Source organism: Nansenia antarctica, assembly GCF_963989245.1.
Source record: "Nansenia antarctica genome assembly, chromosome: 6".
Taxonomy (NCBI): Eukaryota; Metazoa; Chordata; class Actinopteri; order Argentiniformes; family Microstomatidae; genus Nansenia; species Nansenia antarctica.
In genome coordinates, this window is record NC_137676.1 from 24,128,738 (window position 1) to 24,151,344 (window position 22,607).

Consider the following 22,607-nt stretch of genomic DNA (forward strand, 5'->3'; position numbering starts at 1 on the left):
ACTGTAAAAATGAAGTGCTAGCTTTCTCCCCCTCAGATCAATATACTGTATATATATATATATATATATATATATATATATATATATATATATATATATATCTCTCATATGTTAGATCTAGACAACCCCTCTCCCCCCGCCCCCCCAGCAGAGATAGAACAAATCAATAACTAACTGTCAGTGGTCTTCATTCATCCCCCCCCCGCCTCCTATCCCCTACATCACTCTATTCTATAGACTATCAGATCTGGTACCCTGGCCTACACAGAGTCTAGACTATCAGACCTGGCCTACACAGAGTCTAGACCAGGGGTCGGCAACCTATGGCACGCGTGCCAGCAGTGGCACGCGACAGCTTAAACAGTGGCACGCGACAGCTAATCAATAAGTGCGAGAATTTTTTATGTTGGCCGCGTTCGTAAATTCGCGCACACTGGGTTCAATGTCACAATGGGACCAAGTAGGATCAGGCCCGTGAATGAGTTCTCTCTTGCCCGCGGGATGATATTTAATTACTATTAAAACCGGCCCGCAGTATTATGTGCCCGCAGCACCATAATACTACAAGTCCCAAGATGCATTGGCGCGTACCGAGTGCCCGCGAGCGAGCGCGACCCCGCGTCTTCTCTTCACTTCAGTACTCGTCATGAGCAGCAGCAGCACAGTCACAGTGGAGGCCGAAACATCGCCGTCAATTCCCGAGTGTTCCCGAGTGTTCCCGAGTACAGTTTGCTGACAAACTCGGCATACTTGCTGCCGAATTCAGGCGGAGATTTTCCGACTTTGAAGCCCAAAAAAGCAGGCTTCAACTGCTCAGCAATCCATTTGCAGTTGACGTGGAAAGTGCACCAGCAAATCTCCAAATGGCGCTGATTGAGCTACAGTGTAATGACACATTGAAGGCAAAATATGAGTCCGTGGCGCTGCTGAGTTTGCTCGTTTCATCCCCGACACAATGCCTGAGCTGCGCACCCAAGTTGCTCAGACGCTGTCTATGTTTGGCAGCACATACGTGTGTGAACTACTGTTTTCGTTGATGAAACTAAACAAAACATCACATAGGAGTCGTCTTAGTGATGAACATCTGAACTTGATTGATTGATTGATTGAAAACTTTATTAGAAGGTTTGCAGAAGTAGGTACATGAAAGTACATATTACATACAAGGTCAACTAAAAGGATAAAAACCCAAGAAAGCCACTGGCTTATTTCAATTGGGGTCCTTGGTTTTCAATTCATCGTTACATGTAAGACAGACATAAGAAAAGAACTAGTACTATCTACAAGATAATACAGACAAATAACTATTACTATCTACAAGATAAACGTACATCCATCATGGGAAGAACAATACAACAAAACATAAGGTATGTACAGCGGGTAGGACAGGTGGGGACATACACCACAGGTGGGGCCGGGGGACAAAACACAAAGTATGTACAGTGTGACTGAACTCAATCCTGAGGATTTCCTCAGCTCAGAGCCTGACCCCAAACATTAATGAACTTGTACTCAAGATGAGACACCAAGTATCGGGCTCAGCCTCAGACAAGTGAGCAGAAAGGACTTGGACTTGATATTTCTTTGAAGGGAATTATTATTTTTTTCTCCAGTTGAATGGACCTAGGGACATGTTGCCTAAGAAATTAATGCAACTGTTTTGCACTTTTGCAAGTTTGCACTAACTTTTCTAATTTTATTATAGAAGACAGTCATTGGTGAGGATCGGAGCAGCACACTGATTTGTTTTTAATGCATGCTGTTTCATTTTTGCATTTATCTTGCCATTGACCTTTGAATGAAAATTACATTTAGCTGTTTACCTGTTAAAAAAAACAAACAAAAAACCTTTTCAATGTATTACTGAAAGAGCCTTGAGAAAATATTGCAACTGATTTTATTTATGTTTTACTTAATTTAATGTAATGATTAATGTTAAGTGCAATATAGGCTGTGTTATTGGTATTGGTTCAATATGTGCAATAATTGCGAGTTTTAATAAACATTGAACCAGCCCGGCCCTCCACTTGTACAATTTTTAAATGTTGGCCCCCTGTGTATTTGACTTTGACATGACTGGACTAGAGGCAGTCTCGGGGACGCTCCGGCGCTCTCAGGGCGAATTTACGAATGCAGCCCTAGTCTCATCCACTCCACGAGAGCCGTATTCTGGCGCCAATTTTCAAAGTAAAATTCTGAATTCGATTCGATACTTGTATCAATATAACTCAAGTCGTTCAAGGATGAAGCAGACAAGGCCGAATCAATAAGACGTGCTGTGTCAAGGTATGGGAAGCAGGCCAGCACCTTTAAAGCATTTGCCACTGCTAAAAATCACGCAACTGAAGCAAGCTTTCGCATTGCTCATTGCATTGCGAAACGTGGAAAGCCATTCACTGATGGAGAATATATTAAGGAGGCTTTCCTCTGTAGCTCAGATGTTTTGTTTGAAGGCTTATCAAACAAAGACACAATAAAATCAAGAATAAAAGACATCCCAGTGTCAGACAGAAGTGTGGAACGAAGAATAGGAGAAATGGCAGAAAACGTGAAAGCGCAGCAGACCGCTGGTTTGAAAGATGCGACAGTGTTTAGCCTCGCACTTGATGAGAGCGTAGATGTGAATGACATGCCACGTCTGGCTGTCATAGCAAGATACTGTGATTCTGCTGTAAGGGGGGAGCTCTGCTGCCTAAAACCAATGCCAGAAACAACAAAAGGTGAGGACATCGCTAAAGTTCTTATCGAGCATTTTGTGGAGCGAGGGATTGACATTAGCAGGATTTTTGTAGTGACAACAGATGGTGCCCCTGCCATGGTCGGGAAACAGAGGGGAGCGGTTGCATTAATTGTGTGCAACTTAAAGTGACCAAGTACCACCCCCAGATAATGGAGTTGAGCAAAGGAAAACAGGGCCAGGGATCACGACATTGATTGTTAGGACTGTTTACATGGCTTTGCATACATAGCTCTTTGCAACCCAAAAAATATATGTTTGTTGTGGTTGGAATAAAAGAATAAAATGTAAGTAACAACCAAATAATTATATAAATATAAATTATAATTCATACAAGTAAGACCCTTGTATAATCACCCTCCAGTTAGGCCTACTTATTAAAATGAGAACCATAGGAAGCGCAGTTAGCAACTTTGGTAGAAATTGAGCGCTCCAATTTGCTACGCATCACAAAGTTTAGTTGTCTTAGATGTTATGTTGGTAATTTTGTTCAAGTTTCAGTTAGTTACATTTTTAGGTTTATTTAGCATACATGGCTTTGCATACATAGCTCTTTGCTGAAAATTGTTGTTCATGTTGTGGAATAAAATTGCAGATCTGTTGGTCTGTTTGGTTTGGTTTGATGTCGAGTCATAATTAATGTTGATATTGTGGTTGGCACACTGACTAACAAGAAAATTTAAAAATGGCACTTCATATCAAAAAGGTTGCCTACCCCTGGTCTAGACTATCAGATCTGGTGTTCTGGCCTACACAGAGTCTAGACCAGGGGTATTCAATTACAAATTCAGTTGGGCCAGATTTGAAAACCAAGAAATTTAGCTGGGCCAGACATTTTCAGCGGCCAGTAGCCTAGGCACCAGGTAATGACACATTTCAAACCAACACAAATGAATGTAGGCCTAATGAAATACAAGCAGTTTATTTATAGTTTTCCTTTTAAATTAGGTAACATCTGACACAGGCACGTCAAAAAGACTTGACTGAACACAATAAAAGAGCTGTAACTGAACAGAACCTAATAGCAATACTTTTTTCACTTTTTAGGTAAAACAACAACATTTTGGTCTCAACTGACCCATGCACATCTTAAAGTGCATAAAAAAGTGTACAGTAGTATACCAATAAAAAAATGTCCTTTTGTAAAATAAAAATGTTGGTCATAGCTGACCCAGGCACAACGTGCTTTTAACTGAATGAAAATACACCTTGAGTGCACAATTAAACAAGTTACAGTTACAGTTAAACAATAACATTGAATCTAATCTAATCTAATCTTACCCTGCTGACTTTCTTAGTGTGAGAAGTGACATGTTTTATTCTGAACAAGAGCAGTGACATTTGGCTCATAAGATGTCAATGCAATCCGAAGGCATTGGTGAAGAGTACTGTCAGTCAGGGAACAACGAGAGCTGCTTTTTATTGTGTTCATGTGTGAAAAGCTTGATTCACAGGTGTACGTTGATCCAAACATACTGAGCACATGGATTGCTACTTTCTTAACGTTAGGGAACTGGTGCACGTTGACATCACTCCAAAACTTCGCAGGTCCATTAGTGCGAAGCTCCTGTGCCATGGTTACGGATGACTGCACGTCAACAAGTTCGAGTATGAATTTCCCCTCGTCGATAAGTCGCCTTCTATTGCAGCAGTGAAATGAAAAAAAGATTCATTACCTTTAGAATGTAATAGGGTCAACCATTACATATCTTCTCCTATTATCTTTTATCACTTTCTCTTCAGAGAATGGTAGAGATGTATTAATTACTATGGCCACACCCCTCTTCTTACCATATGACGCATGAAATACTTGGTTTACCAAATCCTTTCTCAATGTTTTGTAGTCTTCCTCAATCAGATGTGTTTTTTGTAGTAAAGCAACACGATTTAATGAAATGCAATGAATTTATTGTAAATCAATACAGCATGAAACCATATTTACATAAAAATGGATTGACCATACACAAACAAAAACGTATTTATTCACAAATTAGCTGGAATCAAGTAAAAACATTGTGTAGGTTAACCGAAATATAGCATGTGTACCAGGGTTTCCGTTAACCGGTAATTACCGGTCTTTGTCCGGTAAAATTTGTTGAAGTCCGACAAATTGAAAACTCGTCGGACATAAATGTCCGGTGAAAATAATTCCCTCTAAGCACAATTTGAATACAATTCGCTAAAGTTCACATTCTGATTCCTTCTATTTTAAAAAAGACGAATATATAGGCTATGTATTTCTTTTATTATGATATGATTTGACACCGGCATGATGATGACTCCTAATGTGTAGGCTGCCTATGCGAAACAGCGGTTGTTTCCGGTGTGCGCTATAACTCGTGCACAATCGAGTCGAGGCAGAGAGGAGGATAGCGATGTTTCTCTCTGTGATAGTGTGATTATGCAAGCCTTTTCTGAAAGGGATGAGAACCCGATTGTTTAAGCTTCTCCCAGGGAGAAAGTGGTAGAGTTACCATCCTCCCCGAGTCCTACCATACCATCCGCTGACAGCCTATCTCTGCCTGTAACCGGCGAGCGATTGCGTGTCGCTCAAGTAGCTGATCAGTCATTAAACAAATGTTTTTTACATGCAGCTAGTGAGGAATCTGAAATAGGGGGCAACGTAGTTTATTTCCTTAACGATGGGATATTAATGCGTAAATGGTCTCCTCCTAATGCAAATGGTTGTGAGTGGAATACTGTAAAACAAGTGGTTGTGCCTGTGGGTTATAGACAACAGGTGTTATCTGTAGCACATGAGAGCCAGTGGTCAGGACATTTAGGTATAACTAAAACTTATCAGCTGATATTGAAACATTTCTTTTGGCCCGGACTGAAGGCGGATGTTGCCAAGCACTGCCGCTGTTGCCATACTTGTCAGATGGCGGGTAAGCCTAATCAATCCATTCCACCCGCACCATTGCATCCCATTCCTGTTATAGGGGAGCCATTTGAACGTGTAATAATTGATTGTGTTGGACCTTTGCCTAGGACTAAAAGTGGAAGTCAGTATTTGCTCACTATTATGTGCGCTGCTACTCGTTTTCCCGAAGCTGTTCCGTTGCGTAACATATCAGCCAGCTCAGTGGTGAAAGCTTTAACAACGTTTTTTTTCACATTCGGTCTTCCTCTTGTTATACAATCTGACCAGGGCACTAACTTTCAGTCTAAGCTTTTCAAACAAGCCCTAAGAACGTTAGGGGTACGATGTCACGCCAGAAGCCTACATGCTTGCACTGTTCAATAAAATGTTATACATCTAGACATTGTGGTATTTCTTTATATACGTATCCCAGCCTGCCTATTGTTTCTCAATAAACAGTTATGTTCTCCTCATTGTCATACTCCCGAGTCCGATTAAGTATGATTTGACAGGCAGCTAAACGAAATGCCTTCCCAACCAGCGAGACCTGGTTATAGAAATGACGTTGTTTTATTGATAAAAAAAGGGTAAAACTGGAAAGAGAAAATAGAAAACTCACATTAATCCCAAACAATTTAACAAACTTCAGTTAACGTAATGTGGAGTCCGTTCATTGATCGATGCTGTCTGTTCAGTTCCCAGTGAGGCGCCCGTTCAGCGCTGGACATAATGGCATAGCGCGCATGCGAATCATGTTATATTATTATATATTATATAGCTCGCATCTAATCGTATCGGATGAGAAATAGACATTTCCACCTAATTTTTCTGGTTTTCTGCTCGAAATGACATGCCCACAGTGAATATAGAATATCTCCACAATCACAAGGGCCTTCATAATGATCTTGTTATCAAATGAAAGCTAACACCTGTGGGGTGGCTGTAGAAGTGTCAGAATCAAAATCTATGTTACTGTGTCAGAGCAAATAGAGCTAGAACATTATAAAACATCTCAAATTCAGTCTCCGCCTAAAAAAACAACAGCTTTTACAGTGAATATCACCTTGGAAACCTGATAACCAAGCCCAAATCATCTAGGAATCAGTACTCCAGGGTCTTATTAGTACTTGTGCCAAAGTTGATGCTAGTAATGTGAGCAAATGCAACTTTGTACCTGTTTTAGTACAGGTATGTTTAGGCGGACACCTATATGTTTAGGCCATTTGGAGATATTTTGGCACCATCTTTGACCTTTGACCTTTCTCATGTATCAGATTTATTTATTTATTTTTATTTTTTTTGGGTTGGCCGACCAATGGTATGGAAATTTGGCGTTGAAACCGGACATGACACATTCTCCAGTTGGAGAAAACTGGATGTGACTTAGGCCGTGTTTACCGTCTCGGGGAAAAAAAAGTGGCATCGTATAGCATGCAAAATTGTGAAAAAAATGTGATATCGATGAAGAGAATTGATCGAGGTAAACTCTTTATATCACTTCGGATGCCCATCTGGGTCCGTGGATAAGAAGAGGTTAAATGGCATATATAGGCCGTTACACAACAGTAATCACCGCGACAAACAGCTATATTAGATTTTTTTTTTTTTTATATGATTTAGAAAAAAAATTAAAATATATATTTTAATATGATGACCGGAATATATCACGTTTGTCCGGTAAATCGAAATCTTCCCGGACACGATGTCCGGCGGCAATTTTTTCTAACGGAAACCCTGATGTGTACATATACATATATATCTTATTTGGGAAATGTTTGGGGCCTGTAGCCACATCTAACCCACGCCCATGGAGAGGATGGACTGACTCAGACAGCATGCACGTGTCAAAAGCCCCTCCCACTGACATGACTCTAACTCTAGCTAGATCCAGACTCTAGCTGGAAGGAATAAGTGAATAAGGCCATCGGTCATCCACCGTTATCATTCGGGGTAATGTGACCAACATGTAGTTCACACTACTGTTCAGATTCAGTTTTATATTTGCGACTGCAAGCACACTAATTAATCAATCACTCCGAACTGGGAGCCTTGAAACTTGCGCACACAGGGATGCCAAGATTGTCCTTGACCTCTAACAGAAATAAATCAATAGCAAACATACAAAAGACGATTGCGTATCAAGTAGACATTTATATCTACCAGCATGTCCTGGCTTGGGGTCATAGCGCACAGATACGGAGGGACGACTGGTGGCTCAGGCTCTCTGGACTCTGATGGAGAGGATACAGTATTATGCAAGTATCACATACATACAGTTACTGCACATACACACTTAGTGTATGTCCTTGTATTAACAATAATAATACCTCTCAAATTAGGCCTGATGAACGGCTTCAGCTGGGCAACGTTCACACCCTGCTTTAGCTGAGGCCCTTTGGTGCTGGACAGCATCACCACACCCTTGGGTGAGATGGAGGATATGATGTGCGGCCCAAACCAATTGGCCTCCAGTCGCCCTCCTTTCCGTCCCTCCTTCCGTTTGTTTGCCCGTAGGACCTCATCCCCAACTTTGAAGTCAAAGGATTTGACCCCCTTTTGTTTCTGGGCCTCGTAGGTCTTTTTCTGCCTTGCCTGGGCAATTTGGATGTTCTGGTAAATCTGAAAAATTGTTATAATTTAATTAATTTTCCCTTGAAACATATTCATATTTTATAGCATATATTGCCATTTTATGCATATTTGTTATTATTAGATATTATTATGCATAAATTGCAATTTTTACATCACCTTTGCATGTAGATCTGTAACTTCGACAGTCTTCGCCTGTACATCCTCCTCTGGCAAATCAACCACAACCACAGCTGAGTCGTCACCCTCCTCAGACTGTGTTGTGTTGATGACACCTGGGCTGCGAGGGTGCCGTCCGAACAGTGCCATGTACGGGGTGTACCTGGTTGATCGCTGTAAAACAAAACAAAAGTACAATCAATAGCATTTCACCATCTTTCTATATTGTTTAAATTGTTTTTTGTTTCTTTCTATGTTTGTTTGAATTGTTTACATATGCAGTTGTTACACAATAGTAGGCTACCTGCTTAGAGGTGTTGATGCTCATTATGATGCCCCTCAAATGGACATCCCAGTCGTTCTGTCCCTCCCCACAGTACTTGGCAAGCGCAGTCTTCACGGTGCGGTTTGTGCGCTCGTCCTGTCCATTGGCCTGGGGGTGGTAGGGTGACGTGATGCAGTGTTTGACACCCAGAGCCTCAAAAACACCACGGTTGACCTGCAGATGCATTAGTGTATGCAATTAAATTAGATTCAATTACAATTATCAAATGTCACACATCACATACACTGTGTCTTATATAGATAACTGTACCTCATTCACAAATTCCCGTCCTTGGTCGGTAATGATCCTCTCTACCAGTCCAAAGTCAAGAAGAATGTTAACTATCTTCCTGGACACCTCTGTTTTGGTGTAGAGGGTTTTTGCCACAGCCCACTTGGTGAAGAGGTCGGTTGCAGTCAGAATGTATCTGCAATGAAAAATGCAGATTGTTCTCCATTAGCTAGAGCATTGCAGCAGCTATTCCTCATGGGGTCCACCAAAAACTTGCTTCATAACTTTTATTGACTTATCCAATACATGATGTCAGCTTATCTCACTAGCTTTAACCAAAAGGGGTTACACATACTTCTGCCCAACATTCAGTAGCTACCTTTTGCCCTTTGCAGTGGTGGGAAGTGGACCAATGAGATCAATCCCCAGGACACTCCATGCCTCTTTCACTTGGATGGGATGGAGTACAGGTGCAACTGTCTTTATTGTCTCATGATGTTGACAGCGGGGGCACTCATCAACCTTTAAAACAGTGACATTTCAGAGGAAATGATCTAGAGTCAGAGAATTCTTGATGTGGTTGAGGCGTCATGTTGGTGGTGGTGGTCAGCTGCTGGGCTTAGTGCCTTAGGTGCAGAACCGCTGTGGTTGAGGGGCCGCGGCCTGTATGATGGTCTGGGTGTTCCAGTGCAGAATCAGATTGTGGTCAGTATGAGAATTACACAAGAGTTGGAGATCTTTGAGTAAAAGATCATTGCTAATGGGCAGTGTATAAATTACAATGTTCACACACACCATGCACTAATAAAAACTCACCCATTTTGTGACATCCTCCCGCAAGGTGGACCAGAGGTAGGATGCCGTCACCTTCTCCAGCGTTCGGCGTCTCCCTGGATGACCCCCAGTCCCATGGTTGTCGTGGCACTCCTTCAGATCAAATCAAACTTCATTTGTATAGCCCATTTCTCACAAAAATGTGACACAATGTGCTTCACAGAGAGCAAAGAAGATAAAACAACAATAGTACAGATGAAACAACAATAAAGACAGACATTTAAAAGGCGAGTAAGTAGGTTTTGAGGTCTCCAACAATGATAATCTTGTCATAATTGCGAAAGATGATGGACAAGAACTCAAGTCAGATAAGAAAGTTACCATCAGGACATCACGAACTCCATCTTTGTTGCACACCACCAAGCGATGTTTGTCCTTGTAGTACAACTCCTCACCTGATGCAGCAGGAAGATACAGCATTCATTTAGAAGTGCAAATATAAAGCCACTGGAAACAGGTTTAATGCACACAATAGTTAGCAGATGCTTAATGAGACACAACATTTTGATACAGGCCTATGCATTTTCGCCATTTTCGCCATTTCAAGCAGTGGCTTCAAGAGTGGATATAACATAGTTATTCACACTGACTTACCTTTCATCAAGTAATTCTTGGACGCCTTTAGAATCCTTGATTTAAGGTGTCTAACGTCGCGCGCGGGTGCGCGCGCAACATCCATGTATCTTAAGGTAGCTACAGAGATTAGATCTATAAACAGCCAAAATTACTGATGGGTAAAAATGGCGGTCATCATGTGATCGTAAATCATCGTCGTCAGCGAATCATAGCGCTACCTATGGCCGGAAAGGGCTGAACCTATGACCGGATCTGGTAGGGTCGGAAAAACCTCGCGGGTCGGAAATTCCGGTACTTACACCGGCAACGAGGGTGGAGATAAAAAGGGCTGTCGAGGGGGGGTCGCCACGGCGTCTCCCTGGTGATGAAGGCTGTTCGTTCTTCAGACGGAGCCTTTGAAGCCCAGTGCTGTCATCTTCCATCAAAGCAAACCACATGCTAGCTAGCTCCAGTGAGGGGGGGTGTTCTTCTCTGTGGCCGGGCAGGGCAAGGTTACCACATGCTAGCTAAGGACAATCCCTCCCATCCTCTACATGACACTGTGGCAGAGCAGAAAAGCTCCTTTAGCAACAGACTATTACAACTAAGCTGCATATAGTTGCCAGGCTTCTCACTACCAAATACAGGACAAAAGATGGTGTGCCACTGCACGGAGCGGGGGGGGGTCTGCAGGAATTGGTGCATTTATGCTATACGTACGCGGTTAAATGCAGTTAATGCGGGACAGTTGGCAGGACAGGGACAGTTGGCAACCCTAACGCTGCGCTAAGGAGCACTATAGGAAATCTTTGCTGCCTGTCGCTATAAGACTCTTTCATACTGGACTGTTGATGACACTATCTATAATGCTTCTGTCTGATGTCGATCGTGGGGGGGGGTAGCGGGGCTGGATTACCAGGAAACTGAGCGACTTCTGAGCTCGTCAACGCTGTGTAAAGGGATACAGTGTTCAGTAGCGTTCAGTGGCGTTCGGTCACAATTGGTCGCATTCGGTCACACTCAGTTCAGTATGTGTGGTTCACCTGTGTGCTCCACAAGACTGTAATAGCCCGCTGAGCTGAAGTCACACAGGTTTTAACCCTCATTGTGATCAGAATCAGAATCAGAATCAGAATCAGAATCAGAATCAGAATCAGAATCAGAAGACTTTTATTGCCATGACATGTAAACATGTTAGGAATTTGGTTTGGAACAATGGAGCACGGTTTACAGCAGGACAGGTGCAAGACAGGACAAGACAGTGCAAACCAACATCAAAGTGCAAGAGTCATAATTAATATAAATATAAAGTGCAGAGATCAAGTGTTCAAGTGTTCATATCCAGACAGTCCAAAGCTCTCTGGGTGGGGGTGGAGGGAGGGTAGATAGATAGGGGTCAGGTCAGGGGGGGGGGCAGCGGCATTTAGGAGCCGGATGGCTGTGGGGAAAAAGCTGTGTGTATGTCGGGCCTTCACAGTTTTTAGGGACCGCACCCTCCTGCCTGAGGGGAGCGGGGCGAAGAGACCGTGTCCTGGGTGTGCGGGGTCAGCCATGATCTTCCTGGCCCTCCCCAAAGCCCTACTTTTAAACAGGGCCTCAAGGGGGGGCAAAGGGCAGCCAATCACCCTCTCCGCCGAGCGTATCACCCGCTGCAGCTTGGCCTTGTCCTTGGCCGCTGCAGCGGGGAACCAGATGATGATGGCGGAGGTGACGATGGACTCAATGATGGCCGTGTAGAAGTTCAACAACGTGGTCTTAGGAAGGTGGAATTTCCTGATGCTCCTCTCCACTGAGCCCCAGACAGGCTAACTCAAGACGCCAGGCCAGGGTGCATTCTGGGTACTCCTCCAGCCCTGCCCCCTACATTAGGCCACCTCACACCACCGACACGACCCTGGTCTAACCCGTCAGATTACGGTCCACATCAACATCTCCCTCAGCAGACGGCACTGCCAGATTATAATCTCACAACACCAGATAGTCCCACGTGATGCCTGAGTGCCCTGACAGAGGGAGAGTCTCCTACGGTACTGGCCAACAGCAGATTGGACCATTAGGTGGGTCGTGGAGGGGACACGCTGGTGTTTACACACAGCTCTGTCTCCAGGCTTATGCCAAAATGATGCTTCTGGGAACTATTATGATTACAACAGATGATGTCCTAGGTAATAATAACCTGTTAGGCAAGGCAAGGCAAGGCATGTTTATTTGTATAGCAAATGTTATACATACAGTGCTTTACATACAGCATTAAAAACATACATCAAGAGGAGAAAAGTAAACAGATTAAAAAATAAAAGTAAAATGATAGAATATATATATAATATTTAATAAGATAATAAATAAGATAATAGAAATTAATAAAAAGGCATGGATGGAAGTGTGAGTGTTTAATCATAACTGTTGCAAAACATGAAGGTTTTTAGCTTAGATGTATAGATGTTTACCCCTGTTAGGGGTAAGGCTCTGTCTCCCTGCCTCCGTGACCATAGAGGTTGTCCCAGAGCTGGCAGAGGTAGAAATAGGAGGACAGGCTCGTTGTGATGCGTGGAATGGAAGGAGGAATGGTATGGTATGTTTGATGTACCGTTCCTCATTCCGTTCCATGCATTACGACGAGCCTCCGTCCTCCGACTTCTACCTCCGCCAGCCTCCCCCTGTAGTGGTGATGTGTGACCACATGGACCTGGCTGTGGATAACGCCTGTCCTCTGTCTGTCCTCTGTCTGTGGTTCCTCTGACCCCAGGACAGCTTCCCTGCCCGGTTCGGAGGCATCCATTTTGTGAACCAGCCGTGGTACATCCACGCCCTCTACACCGTCATACGGCCGTTCCTCAAGGACAAGACGAGAAAACGGGTAAGCGGAGGAGAGAACCCTGCTGTGTGTTCTAGAGTAGACTGTGTGTTCTAGACTGTCCTGTGTGTTCTATATTGTCCTGTGTGTTCTAGACTGTGCTGTAGGGCTGCACAATTAATCGATTTTAAATCGAAATCGCGATTTGAGATGATGCGATTTGGGATAAGTTATACACCGCGTCGGATTCAACGTCAATGAACGCACACACCCAAGAACTACACTGCACGTGAAACGCCCACGTGTGAATCTATGAAGACGTTTCAGTAGCTAGCAACATTCACAGTGTTCTAGACTGTGCTGTGTGTTCTAGACTGCCCTGTCTGTTCTAGACTGTGCTGTGTGTTCTAGACTGTCCTGTGTGTTCTAGACTGTGCTGTGCAGGGCTGGACTGGGACAAAAATTAGGCCATGGCATTTTTGGCCCAGACAGGCCCACCCCAATCGGTCGGACCACACCCACCAGCACAAAAATACTTGCCTTATATACTCGTCTTATATACTGTGCTGTACAGTCATATGACAAACTGTAGTATTCCCCCAAACCACTACAAAGACGACTACATACAGTAAGCAATGGTACCAGTGCAAGTAGACCAGTGTACTCAGTGATCTGAGAATTTACGAACGCAGCCTTGTTGTTCTAGATTTTTTTTCCCATTATCAACCTATCATTGCGCTTTTAAAAACAAAGCACGCAACTGTCGCGTCTATCTATTCATGGAAACTCTACATTGTGATTTACAAGGGATATTAACTAATATTAAGTAATATTATTACTTGGTTACATTTTGCAATTGATCCGCGGTACACATGCGTGCCGAACCGTGGGGGGCGATCCGTTACACCCCTAACAGCTACCTATATTTTCCTTACCGGGTCAACGGTTACAGGCTGACTCGGCCCCGCTTCTTCTGTATCCTCTCTATCCTCTGTATCTGTCCCCTGCTCCCGCTCCTCCCTGCCAGCCTCCTCTTCAACCTGTTGCTGTTGCTGCTGTGGTAAACTTGAGGGTGCAGCAAACATGTCCCTAATGTTTACACATTTGGCAGCATCTGCCTCGAGTTTCTTTTTGTTTTTCTCCCTACGTTTTTCCCAGCCTCCCTTCCGTTTTAGTGTGCTTTTGCGCTCCATCTCTCTCAGTATCTATCTAGTAACTATCCAGGCAAACTACATTTATTTTGCCGGCCGGCTCGGCCCAAAACTACCGCGAAACTGAGACGGAGGTCTGGTGCTGCGTGCGTGCGTGACCCCTGACCCCCCCCCCCCCTTCTCTCTGTTGATTGGGCCAGCCCAGTGTCTGTATCGAAAATTGACCAATGGGCCGCGGTCCCTGATTTATGGGCCGTTCAATGGTAGCTTTCGATTTATGGGCCGTTCGATGGTAGCTTTCGGCCAGGCCGGCTGGTTAAAAAAAAAAAAAAAAAAAAAAAAAACTTTTATTTTTATTTTTATTTTTTGCCGGTCGGCTCGGCCCAAAACTACCGCGGCCCACCGGGCAAATGCCCGGTATGCCAGATGGCCAGTCCAGCCCTGGTGCTGTGTGTTCTAGACTGTCCTGTCTGTTCTAGAATAGACTGTGTGTTCTAGACTGTCCTGTGTGTTCTAGACTGTCCTGTGTTCTAGAGTAGACTGTCCTGTGTGTTCTAGAGTAGGCTGTGTGTTCTAGACTGTCCTGTGTGTTCTAAACGTTGCTGTGTGTTGTAGACTGTCCTGTGTCTTCTAGAGTAGACTGTCTTGTGTGTTCTAGACTGTCCTATGTGTTCTAAAATGTGCTGTGTCTTCTAGAGTAGACTGTATTATAGACTGTCCTGTGTGTTCTAGAGTAGACTGTGTTTTAGGCTGTCCAGTTTGTTCTAGAATGTCCTGTGTGTTCTAGTCTGTGCTGTGTGTTCTAGACTGTCCTGTGTGTTCTAGACTGTGCTGTGTTTTCTAGAGTAGACTGTCTTGTGTGTTCTAGACTCTCCTATGTGTTCTAAAATGTGCTGTGTTCTAGACTGTCCTGTGTGTTCTAGACTGTTCTGTGTGTTATAGAGTCACTGTCCAGTGTGTTTTAGGCTGTCCAATTTGTTCTAGAATGTCCTGTGTTTTCTAGACTGTCCTGTGTGTTCTAGATTGTCCTGTGTGTTCTAGACTGTCCTATGTGTTCTAGATTGTAGACTGTGTGTTCTAGATTGTAGACTGTGCGTTCTAGACTGTCCTGTGTGTTCTAGAGTAGACTGTCCTGTGTGTTCTAGAGTAGACTGTGTGTTCTAGACTGTGCTGTGTGTTCTAGACTGTGCTGTGTGTTCTATACTGTCCTGTGTGTTCTAGACTGTGCTGTGTGTTCTCGACTGTCCTGTGTGTTCTAGAGTAGCATGTGTGTTCTAGACTGTGCTGTTGTGGCGTTCTCAACTAGGTGGTCTTTACATTTGTTCTCATTCAGAAGAGAGAGTTACTGTGTACCAGGGGAGGCTAGCAGAGGTAGAAATCGGAGGACGGCCTCATTGTAATGCATGGAGTGGCATAAGAAATGGTATCAAACACACATGTGTGTACATAGCTTTTTAACCAATGGTGTTTGGTATCAACGTACTGTACATGCTATCAGCTGTCCAACCCCTGGCAGATCCTCAAGTATATGGATAGACTTGGTCATATTCATCTGTTTGAGTTAACATCTCCACACCGTCTAGAGATCCCCATACTGAATGGACAGACTTGGATCTTTCAAGAGAGTAGACTTATTGGAATATACTCTCCAGAGGCGACTCTCCGCACTCGAGAATCACTACGCTAATGGTTCTCCACCCACGCAAGCCTTTGAAGAGGATTTCAATCAAAAACGATTGAACTAACGAGGCAGATGACAGCTGCAAAATTCACTGGACAGATGAATTATCCCCCGGCGAAACTACTGAAAAGCAGCCAACTGAAGTCCTCGTTAGCACCGTTAGCATCATTAGCAACAGATAGGCCCGAGCCATGGGCTTGTATGACTAAACAGAGACGAGATCGGAGTCTGAGACACCGGCCCGCGGAGCAGCGAGCTGGCATGACTCCCAAGGCCCGAGATAAGAACACCAGAGTCAAGCCAAGATTTCCCAGGCCTGGGAATCACGTGAGTCCCCGGCCCCCCCCCGGTGACTCCCGGGCCCGCAGACACGAGCTCAAGGACACCCCCTCCTTCTTCTACTTCTCTGTGTGATATGCAGAGGATGAAACAGACCTCACCTCCAAAAGATACTTTGTTGATTGGAGACTCGGCTATCAGAAACGTAAGAGGTAAACAATTACATATCCACTGTCTTCCTAACCTAACGGTCTCAGAAATAACAAAAGATTTGGAAGAGACACTGTTTAAAAATCCAGACACAAAGCGTCTCGTATTACATGTGGGACAAACCGATTCACGTAAAATGGGCTCAGTAGACTTGAGACGTGATTTTATGGAATTCTTCAATATACTTGACAAGCTTAAGATTGAGACATTTATCTGTGGACCGCTACCCACTGTTGACAGAGGTAACCTCGAATTCAGCTGGCTCCTAAGCCTTAACACGTGGCTCTCTGGTGCGTGCAAAGGCATGTGCGTGTAAAGGGCTGAAATTTATTGACCACTGGAACATATTCTGGCGGCAGCGAGACCTATTCAAAAGAGACTGCCTCCACTTAAACAGATCGGGACAATACCATTTAATGAACAACATACTCTTCAACCTCATAAACTCTGCTCCCCCTTCCCTCGATGCTCTTGAACCAACTGAAAGGCCTACAACACAGGATTCTTCAGACTCAGATAAACTCTCCCCACAGTCCTGTGACTCACCACAGCCTACAGTGGGTTTCGAGGGGGCGTTAGAAAAGAGACTTTCTATGAGGGTGCACGGTTGAGGGAGGGGGGAGCGACCCCCACCCCCGGTGGCATCCCCAGTGAGAATCACGAGGAAGAAGAGGAGGAAATGCGCGCTGCAGATGACATTTTGACAACAAAATTTCCCCATTGGGGACAATAAAGGTTTTCAATCAACATAAATATAATGTCTCCCCATCGCAACTGCCTAAACTGCGCTCCACAGTCGCCAGGGCAAAACTAATCATTAGCCAACTCGTTGAACCCCCACTAAGGTGACAGTGCAGCCCCCTTTCTCTCCCCCCATACTCCCTCCCTGCCCCCAACCTCCCAAACCACTCTACCCCAAACTCCCAGAGACACTCATCCACTGTCCACTGAGTTCTCCTTCCACCAACTCACACTGTTCCTGCCTTTCTCAGATAGGTTAGAGAAAATGGTGAAGACAGGAGTAGAGCTCACCCCGAGAGCTGCTCCATCTCAGGCAACTCTCCATTCTACAACACCTGGCCCCACACTCCCTGTGACGCCAGCCTCATCAACAATGCCAGCCTCATCAACAATACCCATCGCCCTACCCCGACACCACAGGATGCTATCTACAACACCCATCCCCCTCCCCCGGATGACACCCAGAATCAGTTGATGCTCTAACAGTCCCCACTTCCATAGAGTTGATACCATTGACATTCCTGATATAAAGCTGGGACTCTCAATTATTGCTATCCCTGATCATATCAGTAACAGAACAGTTAATTGCAAGTCAGAATGCTTTATACACCCCTTGAATTTAATTTCTGTACCCTGCCACACACAGCCCACACAGAGACCAAACACAAAACCACTCAAGCTAGCACTTTTCAATGCCAGATCCTCTCTTAATCAACGACTTGATTAGCTCCTATGAACTAGATTTCTTATTTATAACTGAGACTTGGTTAGAGAAAGATAACAAGACACCAATTCTTATTGAGTCAGCACCCCCCAATTTTAGAACCATAGATGTCGTTAGATCCTGTTAAAAAGGCTTTGGAGGACTGAGTGGTCAAAGCGGCCAATCACTGGCCAGCAGAGGGCGGGACCAGGAAGTACGAGCGGAAAAGGAATACTGGCAGGTTGAGCAACACCACGAGCGGAGAAAGTTGCGTTTAGTTAAGTTTAGTAGAGTTAAGTAGAGTTTAGTTAAGTTTGTTATGTATCGTGAGTTGTGCGTCCACGATAAAGTGAGTAATCCTCCGTGTTTCCTCAGCATTGAGAGTAGTTCTGTGAGGTAGATAAATGTGTATTAGATGTTGAATGTTTGTCGGTTGGGGAGATTGCGTGGTGTTATGACTGGCGTGTGCGCACTGCTGCCCATGTGCTGTACGTATGCTAGGTGTATGTTTGATGTGCTGTGATGTATATGTATATGTGTTATAGGGTAGATAGCATGTGGCATAGGTATATGTGTATATATGTATGTTCAGTGGAGTTTGTGTAATGTTCTTACAGTTGCATTCTGTTGTCTTTGCAGAACCACAAGTTCACGCATCCATTAAAACCTTTGATAGTAACCTGGCCTGGTTATTGTATCTACACATAAAGGGACATCATAGTTCTAACTGGACTACCCACAGTGATTTGGACTATCCACCAGTCAAGTTTTATATCTATATTTTTCAATGGTCCTTCGAGCCGGATAGGCAAATTGCTGTGGAAGATGCAACACCCTAAGCCAGAGGAGATGGTCACCCGACCCAGAAGACGGGGAATAGTTCCCTCCCACCTGTCGGACTACGACCTAAGCGGACCAGGGTCCCAGAGGCGGCTCCATACTACAGAGGTAGGGCCCCTCCCCTCCAGGGCCGCATCGCCGATCAGCCATGGCGGTGCACCAGACCAGAGAGAAATGGCCAAGGAGTGGGACCAGCTGACAAAGGATTGGGACCAGACTAGACAGGTATGGGGCCTTGTTACTGCACTGAAAGAACTGAAGCAACAGAACAAAGAGCTCCAGCAACAGTGCCAGAGCCTGGAGGCAGGTGTGAGAGCCCCATCCAGGTCTGCAACCCCACAGATACCTCCACGTTCCCGCCTGCCACCAAGCCCATATGATCGGCAAGAGAGGTGGCACCCAACACCAGCCCGGATGCAACCAACTGAGTATCCTGCTGGCCATGGAGAGGAGTACCTCCCCCCTCCTAACCATGTTGAAAAGCTAGCAGAGGATCTCTCCCACCTTAGAGTTTCACACCAGGTGGAAGAAGACCCCTCTCACACACCATACTATTCTGCCTCTCCCCACACAAGCTACCCCTGTGCAGACCAGTATGGCCAGAGAACACAGTCACGGTCAGGCTACACACCGCGTGGCCCATGGGATAGGTATCCAGATGGAACAGAGAGAGGGTACACCCTGCGTCATCCTTACTATGCAGAACCCCCACCCCCCAGAGAGCGAACATATAGAGGACCCAAGCCATCGATTCCACAACTGACATCACCAGATCCAAGAGAGTTCTCAAGGATGAGGATTGCACTGGAGAACATCCTCCCGGATGATGCCACGGAGCGGTACAAGTTCCAGATCCTCACAGACCACCTGAGATGTGAGGAGGCCTTGCTCGTGGCAGATTCTTATAGTTACTCCAGACAGCCTTACACAGACACCATGTTAGCCCTCACCAAGATGTATGGGCAGCCTCACAAGCTGGCTGTGCAACGCATCGCAGAGGTGATGTATGGTCCAGATGTCCGCAGTGGAGATGCGAAAGCCTTTCGCATGTTTGCCCTCCGTGTACGCTCACTGGTGGGCATGTTAGAACAGCTGGGGGAGAGAGGCCGTGTAGAGCTGCATTGTGGTTCCCACGTCCACAGATTGCTGGGTAAGCTACCTCATGACCTCACTGCCAGCTTCAAGAGGTTCATCCACCCCCTGAGAGTAACCATCCCCACGCTCATTGACTTTGCTGAGTGGCTAGAGTATGAACTCGAAGTGCAGGAAGAAATCGTTCAGTGTGTCAGCTACGAGAGGGACGAGTCATCCAACCGGAGGAGGGAGAACCAGAGGGACTCAACACAATACAGCAAGACCACCACCATTCTCCTGGGTACAAATGAGACTGCAGCGACAAGTCCCCCCACAGCGCCTGCATCGGAGCCTTCAGCCAGCCACCAAAGCAACGTGGAGAAAGGGAAAGCCTATTGTCCATACTGCGACAACACCAGCCACTTTCTGAACAATTGTACCAACTTCAAGCAGCTGAACAAAGAGCAGAAGGTGGCATGGATCAAAGGTAACAACCGATGCTGGCGCTGTGGCCGCGGTCATCACGCAGCTAAGTGCACACTGAAGACCCCATGCAAGACTTGCAACAGAAGACACCTGATCGTACTGCATGAAGTGAACGAGAGAGCAGAGGATGAAGTGCCAGCAACGGATATCTGTCTCGTGAACACACCTAGCCAAGTCCTGTATGTCGACCGCCCAGTATCCAACTGTAAAGTGCTCCTGAAGATCAGTAAGGTCATCATAAGAAATGGAAACAGGTCATTGGAATCATATGCTATCTTAGACGACGGATCAGAGAGGACCATCCTTCTCCAGGCCGCAGCACAGAAGTTAGGCCTGAAAGGCAAGCCAGAAGATTTGGTCCTCCGCACAGTCAGACAGGAGCTGCAGGTGCTTCACGGGGCGGCCGTATCCTTCACCATATCCCCCGTTGCTGAGCCAAAGAAGAGGTACAAGATCCAGAGTGCATTCTCCGCCGAGCAGCTGGGTCTGGCAGAGCACACCCATCCTGTCGGTGCACTACAGCAGAAGTACAAACATCTAGCCTGGTTACCTCTCCAGCCACTGAATAAAGTTCATCCAGTGTTGCTGATCGGCTCTGACTACACACACCTCATCACCCCCATAGCGCCTGTTAGATTGGGCCCGCCTGGTGGACCAGCTGCGGTGAAAACACGGCTGGGATGGACTCTGCAAGGCCCAGCTCAAGACATCAAGCTTGATCGTGACCAGCCACAGTGTCTCTTCACATCCACAGCATCCCCGACAGACCCGTCCCCTCACGTGGAGAAGTTGCGGCCGATGGACATGCTGCCGTATCGTAGTGAGAAGTTGGCCGTGAGATCGCGTCAAGACCAGGAGGCCGTGCACCTCCTTCAAGAGCAGACGGTGAGCGTGAACGTCAATGGCATTGAGCGCCACGCCACACCCCTACCCTAGTCAAACCCATGCCACAGCTACATGCCTCACCGGAAGCTGTGCTCCCGCAGCTGAGGGGAATTGAGAAACAGTTGGCTAAGGATCCGGAACAAACCGCTACTTACCCGGCAGAGATTCACAAACTAGAAGAAGCAGGCTACGCTGTGAAATTGGAGCCACATCAGGTGGAGAAGACAGAAGAGGCATGGTATATACCACACCATATAGTCCAACACAATGGAAAGAACCGGGTGGTGTATAATTGCTCCTTTCCATACCAAGGCCACAACCTCAACGAGCTCCTACTTCCAGGCCCTGCCTTAGGCCACTCACTTCTGGCTGTGCTGTCAGAATCGTGTCGCTACAAAGTTTTTGTGGACACTCGAGTGGCGGAGATTCAAGGACTAACAGGGTCTGCCACATGGCGATACGTGCCATCAAGAGTCAACCCAGCTGACGACCTCACGCGAAGACTCGCCCTCAAAGACCTGAGTGATGGCTGCAGGCGGACTCATGGCCCAGCATTCCTGAAACTGCCACCAACAGCGTGGCCTGAGAAGCCGGGTTCACCCGGCAACGAGCTCGACCACGAGATGAGACCTGCTGTTGCTGTGCTGACAATCTCAGTTTCATCGCTGCCAGATCTACCGCAACAACAGACCCTGCGTGACTACCTGGAAGTCATTGCCCGCCAGCTTCATGGGGCGGCGGACCCGTCAACTTCCCTGACAGCTGACACCTACGCTGTTGCCGAACTGGAAGCCCTGCAACAGGCACAGAGAGACTCCTTTGCGGATGAGGTAGCCCAGCTGAAGGCCAGTAAACCGGTGGCAAAATCCAGCCGCCTCATGGCACTTGCCCCAGAGCTTGACGAGGCTACAGTACTCATCAGAGTGGGTGGACGTCTCCGCCGCAGCAGCGACCTCGCATCAGACGTAGCGGACCCTGATCCCATCACCCCCAACTGTCTCCGCATGGGGCGGCGGGATGCATCCCTACCTCAGGTCGTTTATGAGGGTCCCAAGACCCTAGGTCGCAGAAGATGGCGATATAGCCAGACATTGGCTGACCACTTTTGGAAACACTTTCTCAGGCACTACCTTCCAGGACTCCAGGCCCGTCAGAAATGGAAATCATCAGCCTCCCTGCCCTTCCTGAAGAAGAGTGATCGTCGCTGCTTATCTGGACCCTCTAGCCTTTTCGGATGTTCAAATTCGCTCTGTGAATTTGGGGGCGGCTGTTAAAAAGGCTTTGGAGGACTGAGTGGTCAAAGCGGCCAATCACTGGCCAGCAGAGGGCGGGACCAGGAAGTACGAGCGGAAAAGGAATACTGGCAGGTTGAGCAACACCACGAGCGGAGAAAGTTGCGTTTAGTTAAGTTTAGTAGAGTTAAGTAGAGTTTAGTTAAGTTTGTTATGTATCGTGAGTTGTGCGTCCACG

General features: G+C 46.0%; 1 protein-coding gene across 1 annotated transcript in view; it reads left to right on the forward strand.

The window, feature by feature from the left end:
- The window catches only part of clvs2 (clavesin 2), a gene marked incomplete at both ends in the record, with an annotated part of 91,452 nt that overhangs the window by 48,268 nt on the left and 20,577 nt on the right, over positions 1–22,607 (forward strand). Inside the window, one exon of the mRNA XM_080533279.1 lies at positions 13,040–13,150. Coding sequence (XP_080389405.1) covers positions 13,040–13,150 — 111 coding nt within the window. The remainder of the gene's footprint in view (positions 1–13,039; positions 13,151–22,607) is intronic.